General features: G+C 47.6%; 1 protein-coding gene across 6 annotated transcripts in view; it reads right to left on the bottom strand.

Annotated features, from left to right (window-relative positions):
• Positions 1-2,558: 2,558 nt before the first annotated feature.
• NCSTN (nicastrin) overlaps positions 2,559-24,155 on the bottom strand; it is a 29,721-nt gene continuing 8,124 nt past the window's right edge. For 3 of the 6 annotated variants that reach the window (XM_038382731.2, XM_043502178.1, XM_043502181.1), the window contains 12 exons: positions 23,615-23,765; positions 22,361-22,470; positions 20,718-20,870; positions 18,526-18,630; positions 18,192-18,269; positions 17,083-17,252; positions 14,904-15,006; positions 14,563-14,658; positions 13,257-13,344; positions 12,965-13,119; positions 11,890-12,102; positions 2,559-6,053 (listed from right to left, as the gene is read on the bottom strand). In XM_038382731.2, the coding sequence (XP_038238659.2) occupies positions 5,931-6,053; positions 11,890-12,102; positions 12,965-13,119; positions 13,257-13,344; positions 14,563-14,658; positions 14,904-15,006; positions 17,083-17,252; positions 18,192-18,269; positions 18,526-18,630; positions 20,718-20,870; positions 22,361-22,470; positions 23,615-23,765 (1,545 nt within the window). In that variant the 3' untranslated portion in view covers positions 2,559-5,930. The remainder of the gene's footprint in view (positions 6,054-11,889; positions 12,103-12,964; positions 13,120-13,256; positions 13,345-14,562; positions 14,659-14,903; positions 15,007-17,082; positions 17,253-18,191; positions 18,270-18,525; positions 18,631-20,717; positions 20,871-22,360; positions 22,471-23,614; positions 23,766-24,155) is intronic. The other 3 variants (XM_043502180.1, XM_038382732.2, XM_043502182.1) reach the window with 1 other exon arrangement.

The following is a 24,155-nucleotide window of genomic DNA, read 5'->3' as shown; positions in this document are numbered from 1 at the left end:
CATCCGATGAAGTGAGCTGTAGCTCACGAAAGCTTATGCTCTAATAAATTTGTTAGTCTCTAAGGTGCCACAAGTACTCCTTTTCTTTTTACTGTAAGCTACAATTACACTGTAGGCTCAGCCCTGAGACCCACCCACTCATCATATGGTGGGGGTAATGGACATGTGGGGGGCCATGCATGGAAGGAACAATTGAGCTCCTAGTAGATGGCAGGGAGGGGAATGCACCTCACACCCAACCTCTTCAACCAAGCTCTCAGCAGAGGCAATGCAGCTTGACCTGCCCACCCTTTCCTCCAGGGCAGGGCAGAGGCTGGGAGCCTGCCCTCCCCCAGCTCTGCTTATCCCTTCTCCTGGGCCCTCAGGCCAGCATCTAAAGAACTGGACATGAAGTAGCAGGGCAGCCCTCCCGCTCCCCAGAAGAGGCACATTGCTCAGCAAACAGCAGCACTGTGCACAGACAACCTCCCACCCCAGGGAGCAGCTGCCCCAACGCTCTCAGGCGCCAGTAGCCTGTTTATTTTAAACAGCATCTCAGCAACATTTGCCATAAGTTGCATCATTTCTATTGCCCCAGCAAAGGGCGGGAAGAGTGGTTCGAAATCAAATCCAGAGCCTGATATTCCCCCCCTCTCCCTTCCTTTTGCCACCTTTGCATATCATATAGGCATATTTGCACTGGAGTGTGATGTAAAATCCAAAGGTTTTTATGATACCCACTCTGAAAGCTGTAAGTTTTAAAACGATCAAAGGAAATACTTTTGCACCCAGCGGAAAGTTAGCCTGTGGCACTCAGTGCCACAGGACACCAAGCAAACCAAGAGCTTCGGTAGACTTAAAAAGAGGACCGAACCTTAGTATTGATTGCAAGAACACGCAGAGTTAAAACAGGCTTTATTTTGCCAAGAGTTGTGCGAAGGAGAGAAACCCTCAAGCTTCTGGGTGTGATCCAACCCTCTAACTAATGGGCAGTAACAGGGTCAGGACGGATCATTGCCTAGGGGCAGGTTATCTCATCATTGTGGAGTTCTTGCACCTTCTTCTGAAGCAGCTGGCGCTGGGCACTACCAGAAACAGGATCCTGGACTAAGTGGTTCAGACCAGTGGGTCCAGTCTGGCACTTCCTCTGCTCTTGTTCTTGAGAGGAAGCATGGGCCAGTGGTTAGGGTGAAAGCTTGGGGTTCAGGAGACCTCAGTTCAATTCCATCCTCTGCCACAGACTCTGTGCAACCTTGGGCAAGTCACTTGATCTCTCTCTCTCTCTCTCTCTCCTTCAATTTCCCCAGCTGTACAATGGGGATAAAAGCCCTGCCCTGCTTCCCAGGAGGTTGTGAGGATAAATACATTAAAAATTGTGAAATGCACAGACACTCCAGTGATGGGATCTGTATAAGTACCAGACAGGGAGATGTTCTTAGGGACAGCTGAGCATTCCTGGCCCAACCCTAGATGGACTGAGCCCCCATGCAGACAACATAATCAAAGCTCCACTTTGTGCCTCACTCAGCTAGGCAAAGTCACAGCTGGGGACTAAACTGTGACCAGACAGAACACTCAGCTGCTTCAGAGAAGGCGAGACATTGCCACAGAGCCCGCTGCAGAGAAGTTATTTACTTTCCATGTGCTTTGCATAATTTCCCTTGCCACCTTTCCTAATTATCAAAGCAAACTGGCTTGGAACAAGGGAATTCTCCAGCACGCCTCATCTTCCTGAAGAGAAGGCAAGGCTGGATCTGTGGTGCCAACTAAAGTGAACGCAGCCGGCTGTAACGTAAGATCAAGCAGAAACAAGCTGGACCATGTCCTGAAAAGACTGACACAAAACAGGGGCAGGGAATAGTAGGAAGTGGTATGTCCCACAGTTAAAGCAGAGGACTGGGATTCAGGACTCCTGGGTTCTAGTCCCAGCCCTGCCACTGGTGGACCTAGGCAAGTCAAGTCATGTCACTGCTCTGTGCCTCAGTTTCCCCAACTGGAAATTTGGGAGAGTACTGCACACACGTGATGCCTTTCACCATGTATTTTGATCGTAAACTCTTTTTATTGGGGGGGCAGGGAGAGGAGGCAGGGAGGAATGCCTTTGCAGTGCATGTATACACCCACAACATCCAGCACATCAAGGACTGTGCTACCACACTACACATATTAAACAATCCATAGTCATTCATATTTCTAGCCACTCATATGGCCCTCATTATTGTAGAATCCAATCATCTCATTCATTAATGGACTTTATCCTGCCAACACCTTTCCCCAGAGTCAGACAAGAAGTCAGTAGCAGAACTGCCAACTGATACTGGGTCTCCAGCATCCCAACCTACTAAACCATCCTTTGCACCCCTGATGCTTATCTCCTTTGTAAAGAGCTTTGAAGTCTACTGCTGATAAGAAGTAGGTGGTATTATCATCCAGGCTCTGGGACATCCGTAAATGAAAGACTCTATAGAAGTGCATGAGAAACAGAAGTGCTGACTAGTTTTTCTTCTGGATTTCTACATTATTTTCTCCAGCATGAGACACTGGAAGATTTTTACCTCTCACTACAAATGAATCACCTCTAACTTCAATGCTTTTACGTTTATTGCAAAGGCTAAGAGGAAATCAAAGTCAATGGCAAAAAACTCAAATTATTTTCTACATCCATGTACAGAATAAGCATGGCGGTCAGGTACCAGGAAGGCATTTATTCACCACTGCTTATTAGCATTAGGAATGCTCTAATTAATGTGTATAATCGCTGGAATGATAGAGAAAGTATCAGGGGAGTTATAAACTTTTCCATCCCTGCAGCTGAGGACTGCTGCAGCTAAAGCAAGATGGGCAGTAGAAGCTGGCAACAGAAGCCAGAGCCCCGACCAAGATGCAGCCCTGACAACAGAGCAGCTACTGTGATTTATAAAAGCAGCTAGCAGATCAGCCAGGGGAACGAAACGGGACTGAGCTGGGTAGTTTCAAAGTGAGGACTCTGCCTCCTCTGGAGACATTTGAAATCTAAATGAATGCAAGGAGGGAATGGCTTGGGAACAGGAGAATAAGCTGTTCCAGTGCTAGGTCACGGCCATGAAGCCACACTGAGCGCGTAACAGCTGAAAGCCATTGGGTAGCAAATCTGCTCCCAGTAAGATGAGTCTTTGTATCCCAAAACCGGCATGGCGCCCTGGGTTTTCAGGTCAGAGGTGTGGCCAAAGGACTGGATAAGCCATGGAAACAATTTCACTCCCCTTCCACACCATGACTATGAGTGACGAGGGTTTGCCCTGTGTTGGTCATGGGTAAAAATAGGATTGCATTGGTCACAGCTGACAAGCTAGCACTTTTCACCAGTGATAGCTACATTTTAATCACAAATACTTTGCCTTCTTTAGTACAGTCCCTGCCAGGAGCTCAAAGCAGTTTATAAATGGAAATGAATCAAGTCTCACCATGCTCCTATGCACCAGGACAATATCCTCTCCCGGCTTGCAGATCATGAAACTGAGGCCCAGGGGAAGTGATTCACTCAGGGAACAGAAACCAGGGGCTGCTGCCTCATGTCCTGTCACCCATTAGATCTCACTCCCCTCCCAGAAGTCCTGACTTCTCAATCCTGTTCCTCTTAAAAAAAGAGAGGCACAGGGGTGAACCGAGTCACTCACTGACTACAGAAGGACAGAGAAACATTCAGAGGGCTATTTCCTTGCTTTCACCCTTTTGATTAGTTGAGGCTGCTGGCAACCAGGATTTCTGAGAGACTAAAAAATTCCAAACCCAGAACAAATTTTGGGCTGTCAGTCAAGTGACTTTTGGTGTTTTCCAGCATTGGCAGCAGCGTGGAAAATTTGTCTTTGCTGCTCTGCTTTCCAGCCTGGCCCCTTGCTTCTCCTTTCGCTTTGTCAGCCCGTGATAGGAGGGTTGCTTATTGCACTGTCCACAGGGAGACCTATTGGCCATCTATGGAGTGGCGTAGGCACAGACAACAGAGGCAGCTGTTTGTTAGCCTCGCCAGCAATCGGCTTCAGAACAAAAAGCTTGGAGTGGAGAACGGGGAGAAGGTTTATTTCTCTCTTAATAGAGGAATAAATACTGAGGGGGGGAGGGAGAAAAAAATCAGTGAAGCAGCCTTCTGAAAACAGAATGAGCATTAAATCTGCATGTAAAAGAAGAAAAAAAAACCCCAACAACTTAAAAATATGTCTGAAGCCCTGATAGCAGCAACATGATTTTTGATTAAATACAACAATAATTCCATTCTGGCCTTAAGTAGAACCATTCATCCATAAATCTTACAGCATTTTATAGAGGAGAGCAAGTATCATATACTGAACAACCCAACTCCCTCCTTTAGGAAACTGTTTGTGAGCTCATACCTTTGAGCTCCCCATCACTTAAACAGCTTGATTTGCCGAAACATTCTATCGAGGGCAATTCCAGGCAGATTGGTTTAGTTCTGACAGAGTTGGGGTGGGTCACAAGTTTGGTAGGTGAAGGGTGTCAAAATCGGTTACAATGCAAGGGTAGTTTTTCAGCCTAAGCCGAGACGTGAAGCTTTTCTCCAGCATTACTAGGAACAAGAAGAAAGCAAGCAAAGGAACAGTCTGTCTTGGAGTCTCAGGAATCATGTCCTGACAGCAAGACATATTAGTGAGTGGAGCAGTTTCCCTAAGGGAAGCAGTGGAAATCCATAGAATGCATCACTTCAAGACTCAACTGGAGAACAGATGGAATAACTAACCCTTAAGAAGACTGAAGGTGATGTTTGGGTTGGAGCTGACTAGCTCAATTTTCTTTGATTTGTTCCTTTACACAAATCTGAGCTATTCACTTGGGATATCAACATCATTTTCTTGTTCTTAAATCAAGGATGTTGAAGGATAGGAGGGATTTTTGATACAAAAAGTTAATCCAGGGCCATTGGAATGGCTGGTTCTCCTACCCCAATCAGCCTTTATTGCTATCAAATGCTCAATCCTGAAAGCTGCTGAGGACAGTGCTCATTATGTTTATTTTGAGATAGTGCCTAGGGGCTAATCAAGATTGGGGGCCCATTCTGCTAGGCGCCATATAAACAGAGTAGCAGACAATCCCGGCCCCAAAAGCCTGACATTCTAGAGAGACAAGGGTAACAACTCCCAGCCCAATCTCCAGACATAGCTCTCTCCTCCTTCGGCCTATTATAAAAGGAGAGAAAAGCTTTGTGGTGAGGAAAGTAAATATCCGACAAGTTCCATTTCTCCCAAGAGCAACGGACATGGCAACATCCAATGGACTACATTCCCCAGAGTTCCTTGGTCCTATAAGAAGCAGCAATGGAGAAAGGCAGTGGGAGCAGCAAAGGATTAGTTTGTAAGTAGTGATTTTTTTTTTAATTAAGCCAAGCTATTTATATATGTACAACCCTGCCACTTCCCAAATATTGCACTATTAAACAGGGAGATCTGACATCTAATTATTTGTTCAACACACCTTTCCTTGTCCGCACTGTAATTTACATAGATTCACAGCAGCTGTCAGACAATTCTTCAGCTAATCCAGATAAAAGAGGTACAACCAGAGCTCCGAGACAGCAAAGAAATCTGCCATCCATGTATGTCCCAGAGAGGCCTTCCCTTCATGTGCTCCACACCCACCCCCATTCTGGAAACACATCCATGGTAGTTGGATGCTGGTAGCATTCAGTACTGACCCTCTTCAGAGTTTCCCAAAAGGGAGGATAAAGATTCAAGGCCCTTGGAAACTTTAAAGCAACATGATCTCTTTAGGACTTCGTCAACACAGTTTTTTGGGGGAGTTTCTTCTGTTTCTGGGCTCAGTTTCTTGTGCTCACCCTTGGAAATCATGGAGCGATCCACCTGTGTCCCTATCAAGGCAGAGATATTCCAGTGTCAGCCAACCAGTTTTAGTCAGAACAGTTGTAATCCAAGTGCTGGGGTTTCTGAACCCACGGGAAGCACTCAATAAGCCACGGCCCCAGCATCCCCAGGGCTACTGAAAAGCACGTGCGCTTTGGCGTTGATGAAGTAGGTTGCGAGAAGAGAGAGGATCAGAATGGCGATGCCCACGACCAGTGTGATTATCTAGGTGGGACAAGAAAGGAAACATGTAATGGTGTGGTTACAAATACAGAATGACGGACTCACTTCGTAAAGGCTCCTGGATGCTGAAGCATCTCAGCAGAGACTCAGTATTGTATTGTGGTAACTCCTAGGGGCCTCAAATCAAGGATCCGGACTCCACTGTTCTAGGTGCTAAAGAGTGGGTCTCCGCCCAAGGAGTTTAGAATCTAAAACCAGAGGAACAAAGGAATTGCCAGACTGGACCAGATCCCATGTTCCATCCAGCCTTTTGTACCCTGACACTGACAGTGGCCAGCATTATGCTTCAGAGAAAGGGAGAACAGACCTTGCATTAGGTAGATGTGGGATAAACTGCTCCCCACATTAGCTTTTCTTCTAATTCCTAATTGTTAGAGATTGGTTTAAGCTCTGAGCATGAAGTTTAAAAGCTCTTCCAAAATGTATATTTGCATTCACTATTTTATCCTCAGACACGTCGAATCCCCCTTTGAACCTTGGCCTCAACTACATCCAGTGGCAGAGAGTTACACAGGCTAAGTGTTGTGTGGGGAAAAAAATATTCCTTTTATTGATTCTGAATCTGGTGTATTTTCATTTCATTGAATGTCCCCTTATTCTTGTACCATCATACAGGAAAAGCAGAAGTTCCCTGTCTACCTTATCTTTACTATTTGTTATTTATACACTGATCTCCTTTCTTATTTGATGGCTTTTTAAGAAAGCAGAGAAATTAACTGGTCAGTTTATTAGTTCTTTATTTCAATGGATAAATACATACAACTGAGCATCAATCCTTTGCCCTTGCAGAGCTTATTATCTATTCCTAAGGTCCTATAATGGGCTGCTCTTCCTATACAAACACCTACCAGTGGCAAAGCCAGAGTCACTGCGCCTGGTTCTCATTTAAACCAAGGCACCTTTATACTGTCACAGGGTCATAAAGGAGCCTTCGCGTAACTGAGAACCCAGCTCGTTAGCTCCTATGTCTCTAGCTAGCTCCCTCGCTAGCTTTGCGTGTCTTGTGCTGGATATTGAAGGGTTGAGACATGGCAGGCAGGGAGTTACACTTGCCTGGGGTGGAGTTAAGAGGCACAACACAGACTGAGTAACCACCCGCTGAGTAACAACCCAAGAAGCCCGGCAACTGCCCCGACAGGCATGCCCAGGCCCTGGGTGACTTATTGCTGTAACATACATGACGATGAGACTCAGGTCTGTACATTCACAGGGTTTAGAGACAGGAGTATGACATCACTAACAGCCTACCAGAGAGCTCCAAAGTAGGCCCACAGTTCAAAAGCCACCTCAAAATTAACCCTTATTTGGCTGGTAGCTAAACATCAATGTAGCCACTGGAAGGTTGCTGAAAGAATTAAGTTGACTGATTTTCTGCTTTTAAATGAAACATCTGATAATGTATTGATTTGTATTTGATCCCTGGATTTTCTTATAAAGGCACCTGAGCCATGGCTGGCTATCGTACTCAGCAAAATCAAAATAAATTCCATTTCAGAAATACACCAAACACATTAGGGTTGCAAAATCAAGCACTCGAAAGACAGGTTGAATTCTGGCTTTTCCTTCTTTTTGCACATGCATGATAAGCCTTTACTTATACGATAACATGTAATTAAGGTGGAGTTAATGGTGACATTTAAATTGTCACGAGCAGGATTCAAAGTTAACATCCCATTAGGATGTTTCAGCTTTTCTCCCCCCCCGGCTATCTACAGATCCAAGAGACGGCACTTCATTCACACTTGCGTCATGTCTGGAAGGCTTTCCATCACCATAAGGGCTAGGATTTTTGTTTTTAAAAGGAAGAAGAGCTCATGCAGCACAATTCCACATGGGCAAAATCACTGAGCAATCAGAACCCTGATTATACATGTTTTGGCAAGACAAATGGTTAATATACAGAATATTCTTAAATTTATACAGGGTCCTGTTAGCCCAGAGGATCCCAAAGCATTTTACATGCATAATCCAACACACAATATACAGGATGCACCTTCATTTTAAGTTGGGAGGGAGCTCACAGCAGTTTAAGAGCATGAAGCATCATTATGCAGTTGTTTAGGGGAGAAACTAAAGACTAACACGGTGTCTAGTTAAACTACGTTGGGGAGCTGAATGGAATTATCCTTGTTGGAATTTCGCCAGAAGACTACAGTTAAAGCCTTCAATCTTGCAAAGTGTCCCAAGTTCTTTAGTCATCAAAAATGGTCAAAACCCCTCTCACCATATTAGGCTGTTCGTTCAGAAATGACTTTGGGGAAAAGCATCTATTGCATCACTGATGCCACTTTCTGCAACACCCTGGATTTCTGTATAGGGTCTCCTAAGAGTTGACCAAGCCCAACCCTGCTTAGCTGTTGAGATCTGATAGGAGGATAGCACAAGGTTCTCCACGTGGGCACCAATGATACTGCCAAGAATGACCTTGAGCGGATCACTGCGGACTACGTGGCTCTGGGAAGAAGGATAAAGGAGTTGGAGGCGCAAGTGGTGTTCTCGTCCATCCTCCCCGTGGAAGGAAAAGGCCTGGGTAGGGACCGTCGAATTGTGGAGGTCAACGAATGGCTACGCAGGTGGTGTCGGAGAGAAGGCTTTGGATTCTTTGACCATGGGATGGTGTTCCATGAAGGAGGAGTGCTGGGCAGAGACGGGCTCCATCTTACGAAGAGAGGGAAGAACATCTTTGCCAGCAAGCTGGCTAACCTAGTGAGGAGGGCTTTAAACTAGGTTCACCGGGGGAAGGAGACCAAAGCCCTGAGGTAAGTGGGAAAGCGGGATACCGGGAGGAAGCACAGGCAGGAATGTCTGAGAGGGGAGGGCTCCTGCCTCATACTGGGAATGAGGGGCGATCAACAGGTTATCTCAAGTGCTTATATACAAATGCACAAAGCCTTGGAAACAAGCAGGGAGAACTGGAGGTCCTGGTGATGTCAAGGAATTATGACGTGATTGGAATAACAGAGACTTGGTGGGATAACTCACATGACTGGAGTACAGTCATGGATGGTTATAAACTGTTCAGGAAGGACAGGCAGGGCAGAAAAGGTGGGGGAGTAGCACTGTATGTAAGGGAGCAGTATGACTGCTCAGAGCTCCGGTACGAAACTGTGGAAAAACCTGAGTGTCTCTGGATTAAGTTTAGAAGTGTGTGCAACAAGAGTGATGTCATGGTGGGAGTCTGCTATAGACCACCGGACCAGGGGGATGAGGTGGATGAGGCTTTCTTCCGGCAACTCACGGAAGCTACTAGATCGCATGCCCTGATTCTCATGGGTGACTTTAATTTTCCTGATATCTGCTGGGAGAGCAATACAGCGGTGCATAGACAATCCAGGAAGTTTTTGGAAAGCGTAGGGGACAATTTCCTGGTGCAAGTGCTAGGGGAGCCAACTAGGGGGAGCGCTTTTCTTGACCTGCTGCTCACAAACCGGGTAGAATTAGTGGGGGAAGCAAAAGTGGATGGGAATCTGGGAGGCAGTGACCATGAGTTGGTTGAGTTCAGGATCCTGACGCAGGGAAGAAAGGTAAGCAGCAGGATACGGACCCTGGACTTCAGGAAAGCAGACTTTGACTCCCTCAGGGAACAGATGGCCAGGATCCCCTGGGGGACTAACATGAAAGGGAAGGGAGTCCAGGAGAGCTGGCTGTATTTCAAGGAATCCCTGTTGAGGTTACAGGGACAAACCATCCCGATGAGTCGAAAGAATAGTAAATATGGCAGGCGACCAGCTTGGCTTAATGGTGAAATCCTAGCGGATCTTAAACATAAAAAAGAAGCTTACAAGAAGTGGAAGGTTGGACATATGACCAGGGAAGAGTATAAAAATATTGCTCGGGCATGTAGGAAAGATATCAGGAGGGCCAAATCGCACCTGGAGCTGCAGCTAGCAAGAGATGTCAAGAGTAACAAGAAGGGTTTCTTCAGGTATGTTGGCAACAAGAAGAAAGCCAAGGAAAGTGTGGGCCCCTTACTGAATGAGGGAGGCAAGCTAGTGACAGAGGATGTGGAAAAAGCTAATGTACTCAATGCTTTTTTTGCTTCTGTTTTCACTAACAAGGTCAGCTCCCAGACTGCTGTGCTGGGCAACACAAAATGGGGAAGAGATGGCCAGCCCTCTGTAGAGATAGAGGTGGTTAGGGACTATTTAGAAAAGCTGGACGTGCACAAGTCCATGGGGCCGGACGAATTGCATCCGAGAGTGCTGAAGGAATTGGCGGCTGTGATTGCAGAGCCCTTGGCCATTATCTTTGAAAACTCGTGGCGAACGGGGGAAGTCCCGGATGACTGGAAAAAGGCTAATGTAGTGCCCATCTTTAAAAAAGGGAAGAAGGAGGATCCTGGGAACTACAGGCCAGTCAGCCTCACCTCAGTCCCTGGAAAAATCATGGAGCAGGTCCTCAAAGAATCAATCCTGAAGCACTTAGAGGAGAGGAAAGTGATCAGGAACAGTCAGCATGGATTCACCAAGGGAAGGTCATGCCTGACTAATCTAATCGCCTTTTATGATGAGATTACTGGTTCTGTGGATGAAGGGAAAGCAGAGGATGTATTGTTTCTTGACTTTAGCAAAGCTTTTGACACGGTCTCCCACAGCATTCTTGTCAGCAAGTTAAGGAAGTATGGGCTGGATGAATGCACTATAAGGTGGGTAGAAAGCTGGCTAGATTGTCGGGCTCAACGGGTAGTGATCAATGGCTCCATGTCTAGTTGGCAGCCGGTGTCAAGTGGAGTGCCCCAGGGGTCGGTCCTGGGGCCCGTTTTGTTCAATATCTTCATAAATGATCTGGAGGATGGTGTGGATTGCACTCTCAGCAAATTTGCGGATGATACTAAACTGGGAGGAGTGGTAGATACGCTGGAGGGGAGGGATAGGATACAGAAGGACCTAGACAAATTGGAGGATTGGGCCAAAAGAAATCTAATGAGGTTCAATGAGGATAAGTGCAGGGTCCTGCACTTAGGATGGAAGAATCCAATGCACCGCTACAGACTAGGGACCGAATGGCTCGGCAGCAGTTCTGCGGAAAAGGACCTAGGGGTGACAGTGGACGAGAAGCTGGATATGAGTCAGCAGTGTGCCCTTGCTGCCAAGAAGGCCAATGGCATTTTGGGATGTATAAGTAGGGGCATAGCGAGCAGATCGAGGGACGTGATCGTTCCCCTCTATTCGACACTGGTGAGGCCTCATCTGGAGTACTGTGTCCAGTTTTGGGCCCCACACTACAGGAAGGATGTGGATAAATTGGAAAGAGTACAACGAAGGGCAACGAAAATGATTAGGGGTCTAGAGCACATGACTTATGAGGAGAGGCTGAGGGAGCTGGGATTGTTTAGTCTGCAGAAGAGAAGAATGAGGGGGGATTTGATAGCTGCTTTCAACTACCTGAAAGGGGGTTTCAAAGAGGATGGCTCTAGACTGTTCTCAATGGTAGCAGATGACAGAACGAGGAGTAATGGTCTCAAGTTGCAATGGGGGAGGTTTAGATTGGATATTAGGAAAAACTTTTTCACTAAGAGGGTGGTGAAACACTGGAATGCGTTACCTAGGGAGGTGGTAGAATCTCCTTCCTTAGAGGTTTTTAAGGTCAGGCTTGACAAAGCCCTGGCTGGGATGATTTAACTGGGACTTGGTCCTGCTTTGAGCAGGGGGTTGGACTAGATGACCTTCTGGGGTCCCTTCCAACCCTGATATTCTATGATTCTATGATTCTAAGGTGTCATAAAACCTGGTCACAGCATGTGTTTCAAAGCTTGCCAGGAGACATTAAAATCTATACTCAACATCATCTTCGAGTGTTTGGAGACACACCAACTCACCTCTAACTCCTTGCTGGCTACGAGAAATATGCGGGCGCGGATATCCTTCCAGCGGCTCTCTGTCCACGTGGAGTATTCTGTGGAGCCCCACTGCTTCAGCTCGAAGGCAGGAGAGGCGGCCTTGGTTAGACGGACAGTTGACTGGACGCAGAAGGGAACTCGTGACGTTGAGTTTGGGTCCCTGGAACCCTGCACCCACGTATAAGCGTACATCTGCAAAGAGAACGCCGGGGAGTGAGACCCAACAGGGTACTAGCAAAGAACCATCAGGACCCTTTTTCCTGGAACCTCACTTGCTCTCTGGGATCATAATAGGCTTTACTGATTGTATGAGGTTCGCTTCACCCGTTGCTGAAAAGTGGCTCCCTCTGAGGTGGAGTGCGGGTTCTGTTTAACTACACACAACAGTGTACAACAGCTGAGGACTGGGAGTGACAGTCCTGTGTCCAGCTGAAACTGCAGGGGAATTTATGTTGGCAGAACGTAATTCACAAGCTAGAGTTTATCCAGGACTTCAGGGCTAACGCCCCATCTCTTGTCAAAGACATCATGAGATCTTTGATGCCCAGGAGTGGCCAAGGTCTCGGTTTTATGAGTCTCTGTAGAAGCTAGAGAGACTGGCCAAAGAATGAAAGACCCTGACACCAGGACTGGGTAGAGGCCCACTGGTGGTGGATGCTTGCGCAGCCAATGCCTGTGTTGACATCAGACTCAATTCCAGGGTATGTCAGAATGGCATAATTCATGGGCAGTATATTGGACATTCAAAGCGCCCTCAGACTGATGCATCTGTGACCCACGTTGCCATCCCAGCTGTATTCACTTTAAAGGAGCACTCCCTTCTGAAGCTTCTCCTGCCTCGGGCACTAGGATGCAGCTGGGATGTCTCTATGATGGCAGAGGACTTTCCTCATCTCTCCCATGTCTTGTTCAAGACAGAAGGAAATTTTTCCATCCAGCTTTCTTCAGAGAGGCGAAAGCGAGACCAATTCATCGCAGGGATGTCAGTGAAGTTCACTAGCCCAGCGTTTCTGTTCCTATCCCCCACCCTCATTCTACTCAGATGGAAACTTACTTCCTTCTCGGGGTTGGGTGTTTTTTCAGGGTTCAGGCACTCCTCCTTGGTGAAATTGACAACCGTGCCCGTGAGATTGGCCAGAACGTACTGCACTAGCTGGGTGGTGTTCACCAGTGTGGTAACTGCAATGTAGTGCTGGGGAAGTTCATCACCTGGGAGAGTCAGAGAAAATAGGGATTGGCAGGGAGAAAGCCAGATGCTAAAGAGGTTACCACAGAACTTTAGAAAGTTCTCAGGTGACATATCAAGGTCTAAGCTGGCTCTGAATTCTTCCCCAGACCATGCTTACCCAAAAGTCCTTTCAGGTCCTGTTTAATGATGGACTGGAACCAGGAGTTGTTAGTTTTAATCAGAAACCCATAGAGCATTCTGGAGATCTGAAAGTGAGATAGAAATGGGTTCATCCACATTCAACTTTACAAGACAAATCAGGAAGTACATCAGCATAAGGCTTCAGCTGGAGTACTGTGTCCCATTCTGGGCACCACAATTTGGAAAAGATGTGGACAAATTAGGGAAAGTCCAGAGGAAAACAACAAAAATGATAAAAGGGCTAGAAAACATCACCTATGAGGGAAGGCTGAAAACACTGGGTTTGTTTAGTTTGGAGAAAAGAAGACTGAGGGGGGAACATCATAACAGTGTTCAAGTACATGAAAGATTGTTATAAAAAGGAGAGCAACAAATTGTTCTCCTTAACCACTGAGAACAGGACAAGAAGCAATGAGCTTAAATTGTAGCAAAGTAGATTTAGCTTCGACATTAGGAAAACTTCTTAACTGTCAAGGTAGTTAAGCATTGGAACAAATTTAGGGAGGTTGTGGAATCTCTGTCACTGGGGGTTTTTAAGAACTGGTTAGACAAACACTTGTCAGGGATGGTCTAGAGCAGTGCTTCTCGAACTATCTGATGTGGGGGACTGGTAATTTTTTCCCCCAATGTGTGTGCAGACCGGCAGCCGACGGCTCGCGGACCGAACCACCACTTTGAGTAGCACTGATCTAGATAATACTTAATCCTGCCTCAGCACAGGGGACTGGACAAGATGACCTGTCAAGGTCCCTTCCAGTCCTACATTTCTATGATCTAGCGGCTAAAAGCACAGGGCTGGAAGCCAGGACTTTTGTGTTCCATTCTCAGTTGTGGTAATGTGATCTAATGGCAGAAGCACAAGGCTGGGGACCAGGATACCTGAGTTTCATTTGCAGTTCTCGGAGGGCAGATGATCTAGTACCTAAAGTGAAGGGCTGGGAGTTGAGAGTCCTGGGTTTCATTCCCAGCTTTGCCACCAACTGCTTGCATGACCCATCTGTGCATCAGTTTCCCCCATTCCACCCACGACTCTGAATAACAAGGATAAATATTGTTCTGTTTTGCTGGGGGCTTGTATAAGACACCGGGATCTGATGGGAGACACTAGAGAAGGGTAAAGTGCTAGTCATTCAGCTATGGTGGAGAAAGGGAGAGGGAGGGAGGCAGGCACATCGGGAGACAGACAGGCCAGCATGCCGTGTAAACACACATAAACAGAGACAGAAGGGAAATACGTGAGAGATCAGCATGGATGCCAGGGACTGGCTCCCATCTGCTCGTACCGTTCTTGGATCTGCCTGAATAGCAGAGGTGTTGCCGGTTCCCCCCGCAAGCTGGTAGAGAGCACGGGCGACCACTGTGGCTACTTCTGCCAGGGACTGCAAGGAAAGAGGGCTCTGTGTTAATCAAGACAGGCAGGCCCAGTACAACAGGGAAGGAGAGCCAGCCAGTCCCCACACATCCATCAAAGCATTTATAGCACATTCATATCTAAGCGCCTAATGCCACCAGCCCAGTAGAAAGCACCCCAGCAATGAGCAGAGAACCCATCACTCAGATCCCAGCCACCCCTAAGTCTCCACCCCCCTGTGAACAATGGACAGAGACAGTGTTTTGCAGAAACCTTAGCTGTGTCAGTGACATAGTCCAGGGTCTCCTCGGGGCTAAGCCCCTCAGGATATTTCATCAGAATGTTCTCTGCTGTGTCATACATGCTCTGGTAATATCTGAAAGAGGAAGGGAAACAGGATTGGGGTAGGGGGCGGAAAGAAATCACAGGGCATGGAATTCAATTCGGTCCATGCCTGAAGCAGACATTGGGAGGGGTCCCCAGGGAGTGGAGTCGCAGCTCTGCCAGAGCGCTGGCCTCCCATGCACTCCTTAAACCATTTAATGAGGCTTCATAATTATCTTTGGGCCTTGCACCACTTTTCCCATCTGAGGATCTCAATGCAACTGACGAGCAGTGATTAAACCTCAGTTGGGTAGGCGTTACCCCATCCATTATGTGGATGGAAAAACTGAGGCACAGAGCAGGGAAACTATACATAAGGCCACAAGTTAGCGGTGAAGGTGGGAACAGAACCTAGAAGTGCTGATTCCTAGTTCCTTTCTCCAACCGGACCTATTGACCACCCTGCACTGAAAGGTCCGAGAGATTCCAAGTTAACTTTGTGACAGTCTCGCATCAAGACATCTGCAGCAGCAGTGCACAGCTGAATCGAGGACTGGGCGAAAAGCCCAGCAGAATGGTCTGTGCTTCCAGGTTGGATGAGAACACTGAAAGCAATTTCCCATGAGTGAAGAAGAGTTGGAAGGACGAGATGCACTACCCTTCTCTCCAAAATTCTCCAGCGCTCCCAGAGCTGTGCTGCTCCGGAGTTTGGAGGTGGCTGCTTCCTCTGGCTGTCTGCAGAGACGGCATGACAGATCAGAGAAGGGGGTAGGCATGAGGGGAGAGAGGCAACCTGGAATGACGGGGCTGGGTACGAGTCACAAGCAATTCCCTCCCCACTCCCATCTCTCCATTCTCCAATGCCTCCCAGGAGAGGATGCTCATGGAACATGCCACGAGGGGGTCAGTTTGGGTAAATGGAAGAGCCTCTTCCACTGCCTGGGGCCCCTGCCACCACAAATAGAAAGATATATTAAAAAAAATATAGCAGCTTCTGGAAGAGCAGATGAGGCTCAGACACGCTCAGCTGCCATTTGCTCACCTCTGGCTCCCAGCCAGCTGCGGGGAACGTTTTCTGTACAAAACTGGATTTTTTTCGCTTGTCAGGATAATTATGTTGCGCCTGTTCAATTACATGGCACATGGTTGCTCCCCCCACTCCCCTCTGTCCTCCATCCGCCGCGCTGCTTGTATGGTAGGCAACGCACACCCAAGGTGGGATGCTCTGGGAGGCCGAGCTGCCCTCTGCTGGCTACCACTGGAAACGGAGTCTATGCAGCCTTCCGAGCTGGGCACCTCCCCAGAAACGGTTTTGCATGCGTGTTTGCTAAGCTTTGATAGTGCCCCCAACCCCACACGCTATTGGAGACAGGAGGCTCCAGCCACATGGGGGCAGATGCTGGCTGCGGTCAGAATGCACACACGTGAGTTTCTTTACCATGGACTGCAGAGGGAGTCAGGTGTTTGGGTTTCTATTAGAAAATGCAATGCATCCCGGGAATCCTTACGTTACAAAGGAGCGTGCCAGGCTGCATCCACTGGACTGGGGCTAGGAATCCTGGCTCTGCCATTCTGGGTAAGTCACTTTGGCTACCATCATGAGACCTGGTACTCAAGGGTTCTGAAAGTCAAACCACGTTGTCTACAATTCTCTGGTTTCTAGACACTGGAGAATTTCTGCCCTAATCTGTGTCTCAAACTGCCCCTCCTCTAGCTCACCATGCCAAATTCAGCACAGTCTTGGGATCCAAAGTCCCAGCTGTTTGGGGCCACTTTGACATGAGTCGTGAGGAAGGGAGAGGAAGACACTGAGTCCAGTTCCTAGCAAACAGGTGTCCTCATCACAAGGACCCCCTTCTTGTCAGTTTCAGCACAAAGGCTAAAGAGCAAAGGAGCCTGAACTTCCCCCTCGTACCTGATCCAGGTTTTGGCACATGGGTGGTGTGATGTGGGGGAAGCTTCTGTGGCTAGCAGCCTTTAGTCTGCAGGGCTGTTAAGCAACACCGAGATTTTATTTTGCTCTTAGAGTTTAAACACCAGACAGGAAGACAGTCACATCCCATGTGAAACCAACTGCTCTCCACACACCCCCTCACAGACACAACAGAGATAGCATTGCTCTCCATACCTGTTCTGGAAGGAAGTACGATGATCAGCCAAGACCACCCCAGGGATGCGCCTGGCCTTCAGAAAGCGCTGGAAGGAAGAAGGTGGGAGAGGCTGAGACTGACTGACCTCCTGTAGAGTCATATTCGCACTCATGCTGCTGTGGATCAGAGCTTCCACCAGGGTTTTAACCTGAAAAGGGCGAGAGAGGAGTCAGGAATGCTCTATGCTCAGTGTTTGGTCACAGCTAACATGAATGGCCTGGAGCTGAACCGCTTTGGGCTGGGATCACGTCAGATGTCATGCTAACAGGGTCAGGGCAGGGTAGTACTTGGAGGGGAGACCATCACAAATCCAAGTGCTGCAGAAGCAGCAGTAATTCAGCAGAGGATTCTTCTTGCTGAGTCAATGATGCTGGGGAGTGCAGCAGTACGTGAGGTGCAGTCTAAGTAGAAAGATGGAGCAAGATCCTGACCTCTCGTGATTGTTCAAGATCTCACGGCACTTTCTGCTAGTCAAGGCAGTTGCCCTATGATTTTACCACATTGTGTAATTTCATTCTGTTTCCTTAAATTCCCTCATGGTATCAGCTGGATATAGAATTTTTCACTATGCCATGAGCTATGTTGTGCTGCTCATTCCATCCCAGAGATGGTTGCATATCAGGGGTCAGAGAAGTTAAAAAGGCCCAGTGGGCTCCTCTGGGATGAAAGCTGCTGTTAAATATCTAGGACACTAAAGAGGCTATGGAGAGCGACTCAGAACTAAGAGACCTCCTGCCTCCCTCCCACCACCTCTGACACTATCAACAGGTCATCAGGGGAGTCAGCAAAATCAATGGAAGGAGTCAGACATGCCTATGCCAGTGCCATGCCCTCCTCAAACCACAGTGGGGCGAGGATCTGGCCCTTTGCCCAGCAATGGGGCCCGGTGTCGGTGGAGAGATGCAACTGCAGAGAAGCCTCTCTGTTCTGACAGAGCTGTGCTCTGGGATTTTTCTCCTGCATGGTGTAAGCGGCTTTTCCTTTCCATTGCTTGTACACCACGTCTAGGCATCTCCGTGCAGCTGGAAACACAAAGCAGGCACAGGGACTCAGATTGTCCTCTGTGCAGAAGGAAGAGTTTCATTACCTGTGTTTGAATAGATTCATTCCTCTGAGAGACAGGGTCTGTGTGCACCCAAAGAACAGAGGAGTTCCGTAAAGCCACCTGCAAGAGAACAAGCCGCTTGTCAACACACACTGCTGACCCATCCGGATTTTACAATGCTTGCCTTATTTAGAGTTTGGTGCAGAGGGAAATCATCAAAAACTCCCCCAGAGAGACAAGACAGACCATGGGAGCTAGAGCGACCACCACATGGGTAGTCACAAAGAGACCAAAGGGGAGGAACAAGGGCAAGGGCTGGCTGGGAAAAGCCCAACTGAACTGTCACCAAGAGACAGGCAGAAAACTTGTCTCGCACCTGACTCAGCTCCAGGAAGGAATGAATGTTGTCCAGCCGGATGGGAAACTTGTCATTTTCCATGTCATATACCATTCGCGAGCTGCCAATGTAATCAAAGGTCTCCTGTGACGGAACAAGTTCATGCATGAACCATAGGCATTTGGATGGTTAAGGAGCTCAATCCTAAGCAGCGTTTGAGAGGGGGACATGGAGAAGGAGAGAGAATCTGGAATTAACTCCTCCTCTTGTGTGTTTCTGAAAATTCTGCCATTTGGTGTAGGCTGGGGCATTCCAAACCCTCTCCTCCAAATAAAAAGGCTCTTTGTTGTCACCTTATGAGTCAGGGATACAGGCCCTGATGGCTGGAATGGGCCTATAGCAACATCCAGAGCGCTAATGAATTCCACCAAACCCAAGGAAATCTCCACCCCACATCCCTGTTTCTACATGAGGACTGAAGGACACTGATCCAGCAGCGGCAGAAAGCAGCATAAACTCCGTCTCTCCGTAACATGCGTGAACAGGCTCTATGGGCCAGACTGACAAGGGTATTTAGGCACCTCAAGATGCAGATAGGTGCCTTGAGTCCACAGAGAGCCATGGGAGCTGGGTGCCTAACCAGCTTAGCCATTTATGCAAATCCCACCAGTCTCCTTTCTGTACCTTTTGGTGCCTAAAAGCCTTTGAAAAGGCTTCTCTACCTATGGAGTTACTGCTGACGATCTAGCCTGGATTCACTCCACACGCAGGCGCTCTTATTCCAAAATCAGGGATAACTCTATGTGTTGAGAAGCCCTAACTCTGGCCCCATGTGCCTCATGCTCCATTACAGTTAATGGGAGATGCATGGGCGCAAAGCCCCAACAGCCTCTGCACATCATTGTAGTATCTAAATGCACCTCCATATGGATCCGACAGGCCTGCAATGGCTACGGATAAACCATTGAGTTAGATGTCCTTATTTTCCACTGTTTTGCTCCTCTGAATCACAATGTTAACACTAGTTATTAACCCCAACTATTAGATCATACCATCTCCTGAGAGACTCTGAATACAAGAGTGTGGGCACAAATCAGGGGAGGCGATTCCAACTTCTTTTCATCCCTCTGGGATGGGGAGGAGGCTGCAACAGGAAATCAGGGGATCCTGCCATCTCATAAGGGGAGTGTGCAAGACAGAGATGAGCACCCACTGTGAGAGGCAGAAGATATCCTGGGGTTTTCTGTAGGTAAAGGCATTCCTACCATCTCCCCAGGGAACGGCAGGCAGAAATCAGGCCGTCATTAGACAACCCTTTCCTAAAGCTCCTGTACAGTGGAACCTGACAACTCTCCCCACTTCCTCTACATGGCATACAGAGACTGTCCAATCCACCGCTCCAAGCACAACTCTTAGGGAAGGACTGACTATAGATCCCCAAGCTGGGGGTGTCACATGGCCACTCCACGGGACTGTGGGCGCTAGCTTCACAGAGCTACTCAAAGGAGGCCATCCATTGCTGCACATGCCTGGAGGGGGAACATCAGCTGCTAACTATCACTCTCCTTCCTGCCCCCAAGAGCTTACCCTGCCTTAACACAGCTGCCAGAGCCACTGCTGCGTGCTCGCACTGCACTGTAGACAGCACATATATTTTTAATCTGGTCTCACCTGGTTTCATTTGAAGATTTACACTGGCAAAGTTGTGACTTATCCTGATGGCAGGGTACAGGTCTAAAGAAGCCTGGAAGGTGTGGGTGAGAAATTAGGGATACAAGAGACCCGCTCATTCATTGGGTCCATCACCATGTCAGGATAGGGTACAAGTGCCTTGGGGAGAGATTGCAACGGTTTAAGGGAATATGAATATGAAGAACCAAGGCACCCAGGCTCGAGGTTTGCAAAGAAACTGTTTTGCTACAGGATGAAGAGAGAGACTCTTTTGCTCCCTCAACTAATTGCAACAGTTTAGAGGGGATGCTCCTAGAAAGTGCAGGCCCCATTTGTTAGTAGCTTTTATGCAGTTCCCTCAACAGGAACTCCATATTCTCTGAACCTCTTCCCTTTGCGGGATAGGGCTTGGTGTTGGAGGAGGGATCTCTTGGCTTGGCACAAGGCAGGTGCAGATGCATAGAGGTATACCTGCATCTGTGGAGCTGCTATTGAAAGGGCAGAGTGGAGAGGGAGCTGATTGCTTGTCCAAGACAAGCTGGAGGGGATGAAGATCTTACCCCTTGGAAGAAGGTGAACATGATGTTCCTTGGTAGCGTCTGAACATCTGGCACTTTATGGAGGGCTTCAGCAGCCGCCAAGTGGGTCACGAAGGAGGCGACAGCACTCTCTGCCCCTGGGGCTATGTTCCAGAAGAACGAATGGCTGTCAATCTGTGAGTACAAGTGGGAGGAATGAGGAACTCATGTACACAGTCAGAAACTAATACAGGGTGACTGGTAGACTGACGAATGGGCAAATCTGACTCGATAAGACACAGCCAGAACCCTCTCCCCCAAACTGAATCCACCCTTGAAGCACAAAAGCAACTTGCTCTGCCAGTGAATCTTAACTTACTGCTCCCATAGCTCTACCAGTCCTGGAGCCTCACGGGCAGCTGTGCCAATGCATCTCACTCCTAGCCTGCAGCACATACTCGTGTTCCAGGCCTGGATCTCTTGTAAGCAGCACACGCCAACTATGATGTGCTATTAATGTTTCAGCTGATGTTCACTATAGGTTAGACTGGCTATTAAACCTGATGACCCAGCGAGTTCTACTCTCTCATCTGCAGGGGTGGAAAAACAGGGTATTCACCAACTGCATCGCAGTCCAGCGGATAAGGCAGCAGACTGGGAACAAGGAGACCTATCACCTACATGACTCAGCCCCCCTCCCCACAACACCTGTCAAAATGGGCTAATCATACTCATCCCATTTTAGTAAAGTGCTTTGAGCCAATGGATGAAAACCATCATAGGAGTGCCAGGTATTCACTAATCTGGCCTCCCCCATTATTCAGTTATGAAGATCCATATAACAATATCCATTCTTTAAAGAACAGAGAGTTGATTGTTTTTTTTGGACATCACAGTATAACTTGATGATGATTAGATTCGAGTGTATAAATGCCTTGATGGGGAGAAAAGCCTGGGTACTAAAGGGCTCTTTAAACTAGCATCAAAAGGCAGAACAAGAACCAACAGCTGGATGCTAAAGCCAGACAAATTACCATTAGAAATAAGGCTCAGATTTTTAACAGTGAGGGTGATTAACCACTGGAACAAACTACCAAGGGAAGTGGTGGGTTCTTCATCTTCAAATCCAGACTGGATGCCTTTCTGGAAGATATTCTTTAGCAAAGCAAGGTATTGGCCTCAAGCCAGGAGAAATGGGTGAAATTTAACTGCTTGTCTTATACAGGAGGCCAGAGTAGATGATCTGGTGGTTCCTTCTCGCCTTAGACTCTATGAATCGATGAGTAAGAAGGCCTGGAGTACACTAGACCCTTGCATCTCAAAGCATTTTGGAAACAATTCAGCCTTCACAATATCTGTGTGAGGTAGGTACATTTATCATCATTTTATGAGAGGAAAACTGAGTGAGTAGCTTGCCCAGAATCATGAAGCAAGTCAGAGGCAGATCCAGAAATAAAACCCAGGAGTTCCAATGTTCTCAGCCCCTACATTAACCAGTAGACTCCGCTGGCACCTGCCTGCAGAATGATACCAACCACAGCTAGTCAGCAAGATTTAAGGCAGGAGATCTGGATTACAAGAAGGAGGACTTGATGCATCTAAGATGGGCAGTCCATAAAGGCACAACTCCCCTAGAAAACCTTCCCTTGCACCCCAGCCCAGAGAAATTAGGCATCACCACCTACTCGAGTAGCAACAATGATGACTTCATCCATAGGGTCTATTTTGCTGGTGGTATTGATGGCTTTCAGTGTGCTCCACACATTATAATCAGACAGAGCATCGCAGACTTCTTCTAGGAAGCAGAAACAATATGGTTTAAGAGCAGGAACTCAGAGTAGAAAGAGCAAGGAACTGAAGCTATTGTTTGGCCATTTTGGGAGGTTCATAGCTCACCAACTGATCCAACAGGATCAGGCCCCTTTCTAGTGATCAGGGGTGAAATTCTGACCCCACTGAAATCAATGACAAAATTCCCATAGATTTCATTTTGACCCCAATGTCACTCTGTGCGTTTACTGCTCCTCTACCACTTCATCTATTCACCCCACCATCCCCAAACAAGTCAATCCAAGTAATATACTTAGCAGCATTAGGTCCCTTCTCACCCCTTATCTCCCTTTCTCATGGATGTCCTGTGTTGTAGACTATTGACTTCTGGACCCCAGGGTGTCTCATTGCTTTAACTGAAAACTATTTACATTACAGGGAGGAAACTGATGTCACTTAAGGAAATTAACCGCATATTGTTCTCGTGTTTTGTATATTTAAGTCTCAATAGTCTGGCAGGTTCTTGGGCTATGCACTGGGATGGAGGCCAGTGCCATCACTCCAAACCCATAGCCAAGAAGGAATTTGAGAAACCTTAATTCAGCAAAAAGAAAAGGAGTACTTGTGGCACCTTAGAGACTAACAAATTTATTAGAGCATAAGCTTTCGTGAGCTACAGCTCACTTCATCGGATGCATCCGATGAAGTGAGCTGTAGCTCACGAAAGCTTATGCTCCAATAAATTTGTTAGTCTCTAAGGTGCCACAAGTACTCCTTTTCTTTTTGCGAATACAGACTAACACGGCTGCTACTCTGAAACCTTAATTCAGCAGAACCACTTTCCTCAACCAAGGGCCAAACGGGCTATTTGCTAGGACCACATGTCCTCTCAATAAAGACTCAGACTGCAGCAACAGTCCCCTTTAGCACAGAGGCATGGTCTGTGGTGACTACAGGTCCCAGCAGGCAGTACTTTGGCTTGGATGCTGCCTTCATTACAGAACCTGTTGTGACCACAGACCACTCCTCGGATGTTAAAGATCAGAGTGGTTCTGGGCTGTATTATATAAAGCTATGGGTTGAGTTTCCTCTTTCTAATGCACACAAACCATGTCCCACTTGAATTCCCACCACCAGTCCCCACCCCATCCTGCTAGGAGTGCACTCACCTGGGTTGAGACTGAAGGCGGTCTGGAGGGAGCTCCGTCTCATGCAGGTAACCGTGTTGGTGACAGCATGCATGTGGGCGAAAAGCTGCATCGCACACAAAGGGTACTCCGGGACAGAGCCATTCTGCGGGAGGTTATGGTCTTGGTAGCACTGAGACAGAAATATAAATAAATACCTCACTCTTATACAGCCGAGTGGTCTAGCGGATAGGACACAGGACTGGGATTCAGGAGACCTGGGTTTTAGTCCCCGTTCTGTAACTGACTAGCTGTGAGACCTTGGGCAAATCATTTCACTTCCCCTACCTGTGCCTGCTTCCCCTCCCACCCTTTGTCTATCTTGTCTGTTTAGATTGTAAGCTCCTTGGGGCAGGGACTGCCACTTACCGTATGTACAATGCCTAGCACAATGGGGCCCTGGTCTCAGGTAGGGCGTACTACCACAATATAAATAATAAAATCAGAGAAATAGGTCGTTTCACGTAATACTTTCCCCCTTACACAGCATCTTTTACTTGAAGATCTCAAAGCACTTTACACA

The sequence above is a fragment of the Dermochelys coriacea genome, chromosome 24 (genome assembly GCF_009764565.3).
Source record: "Dermochelys coriacea isolate rDerCor1 chromosome 24, rDerCor1.pri.v4, whole genome shotgun sequence".
In the NCBI taxonomy this organism is placed as follows: domain Eukaryota; kingdom Metazoa; phylum Chordata; order Testudines; family Dermochelyidae; genus Dermochelys; species Dermochelys coriacea.
Note: the sequence above shows the minus strand (reverse complement) of the source record. Positions and strands in the feature narration are given on the sequence as shown.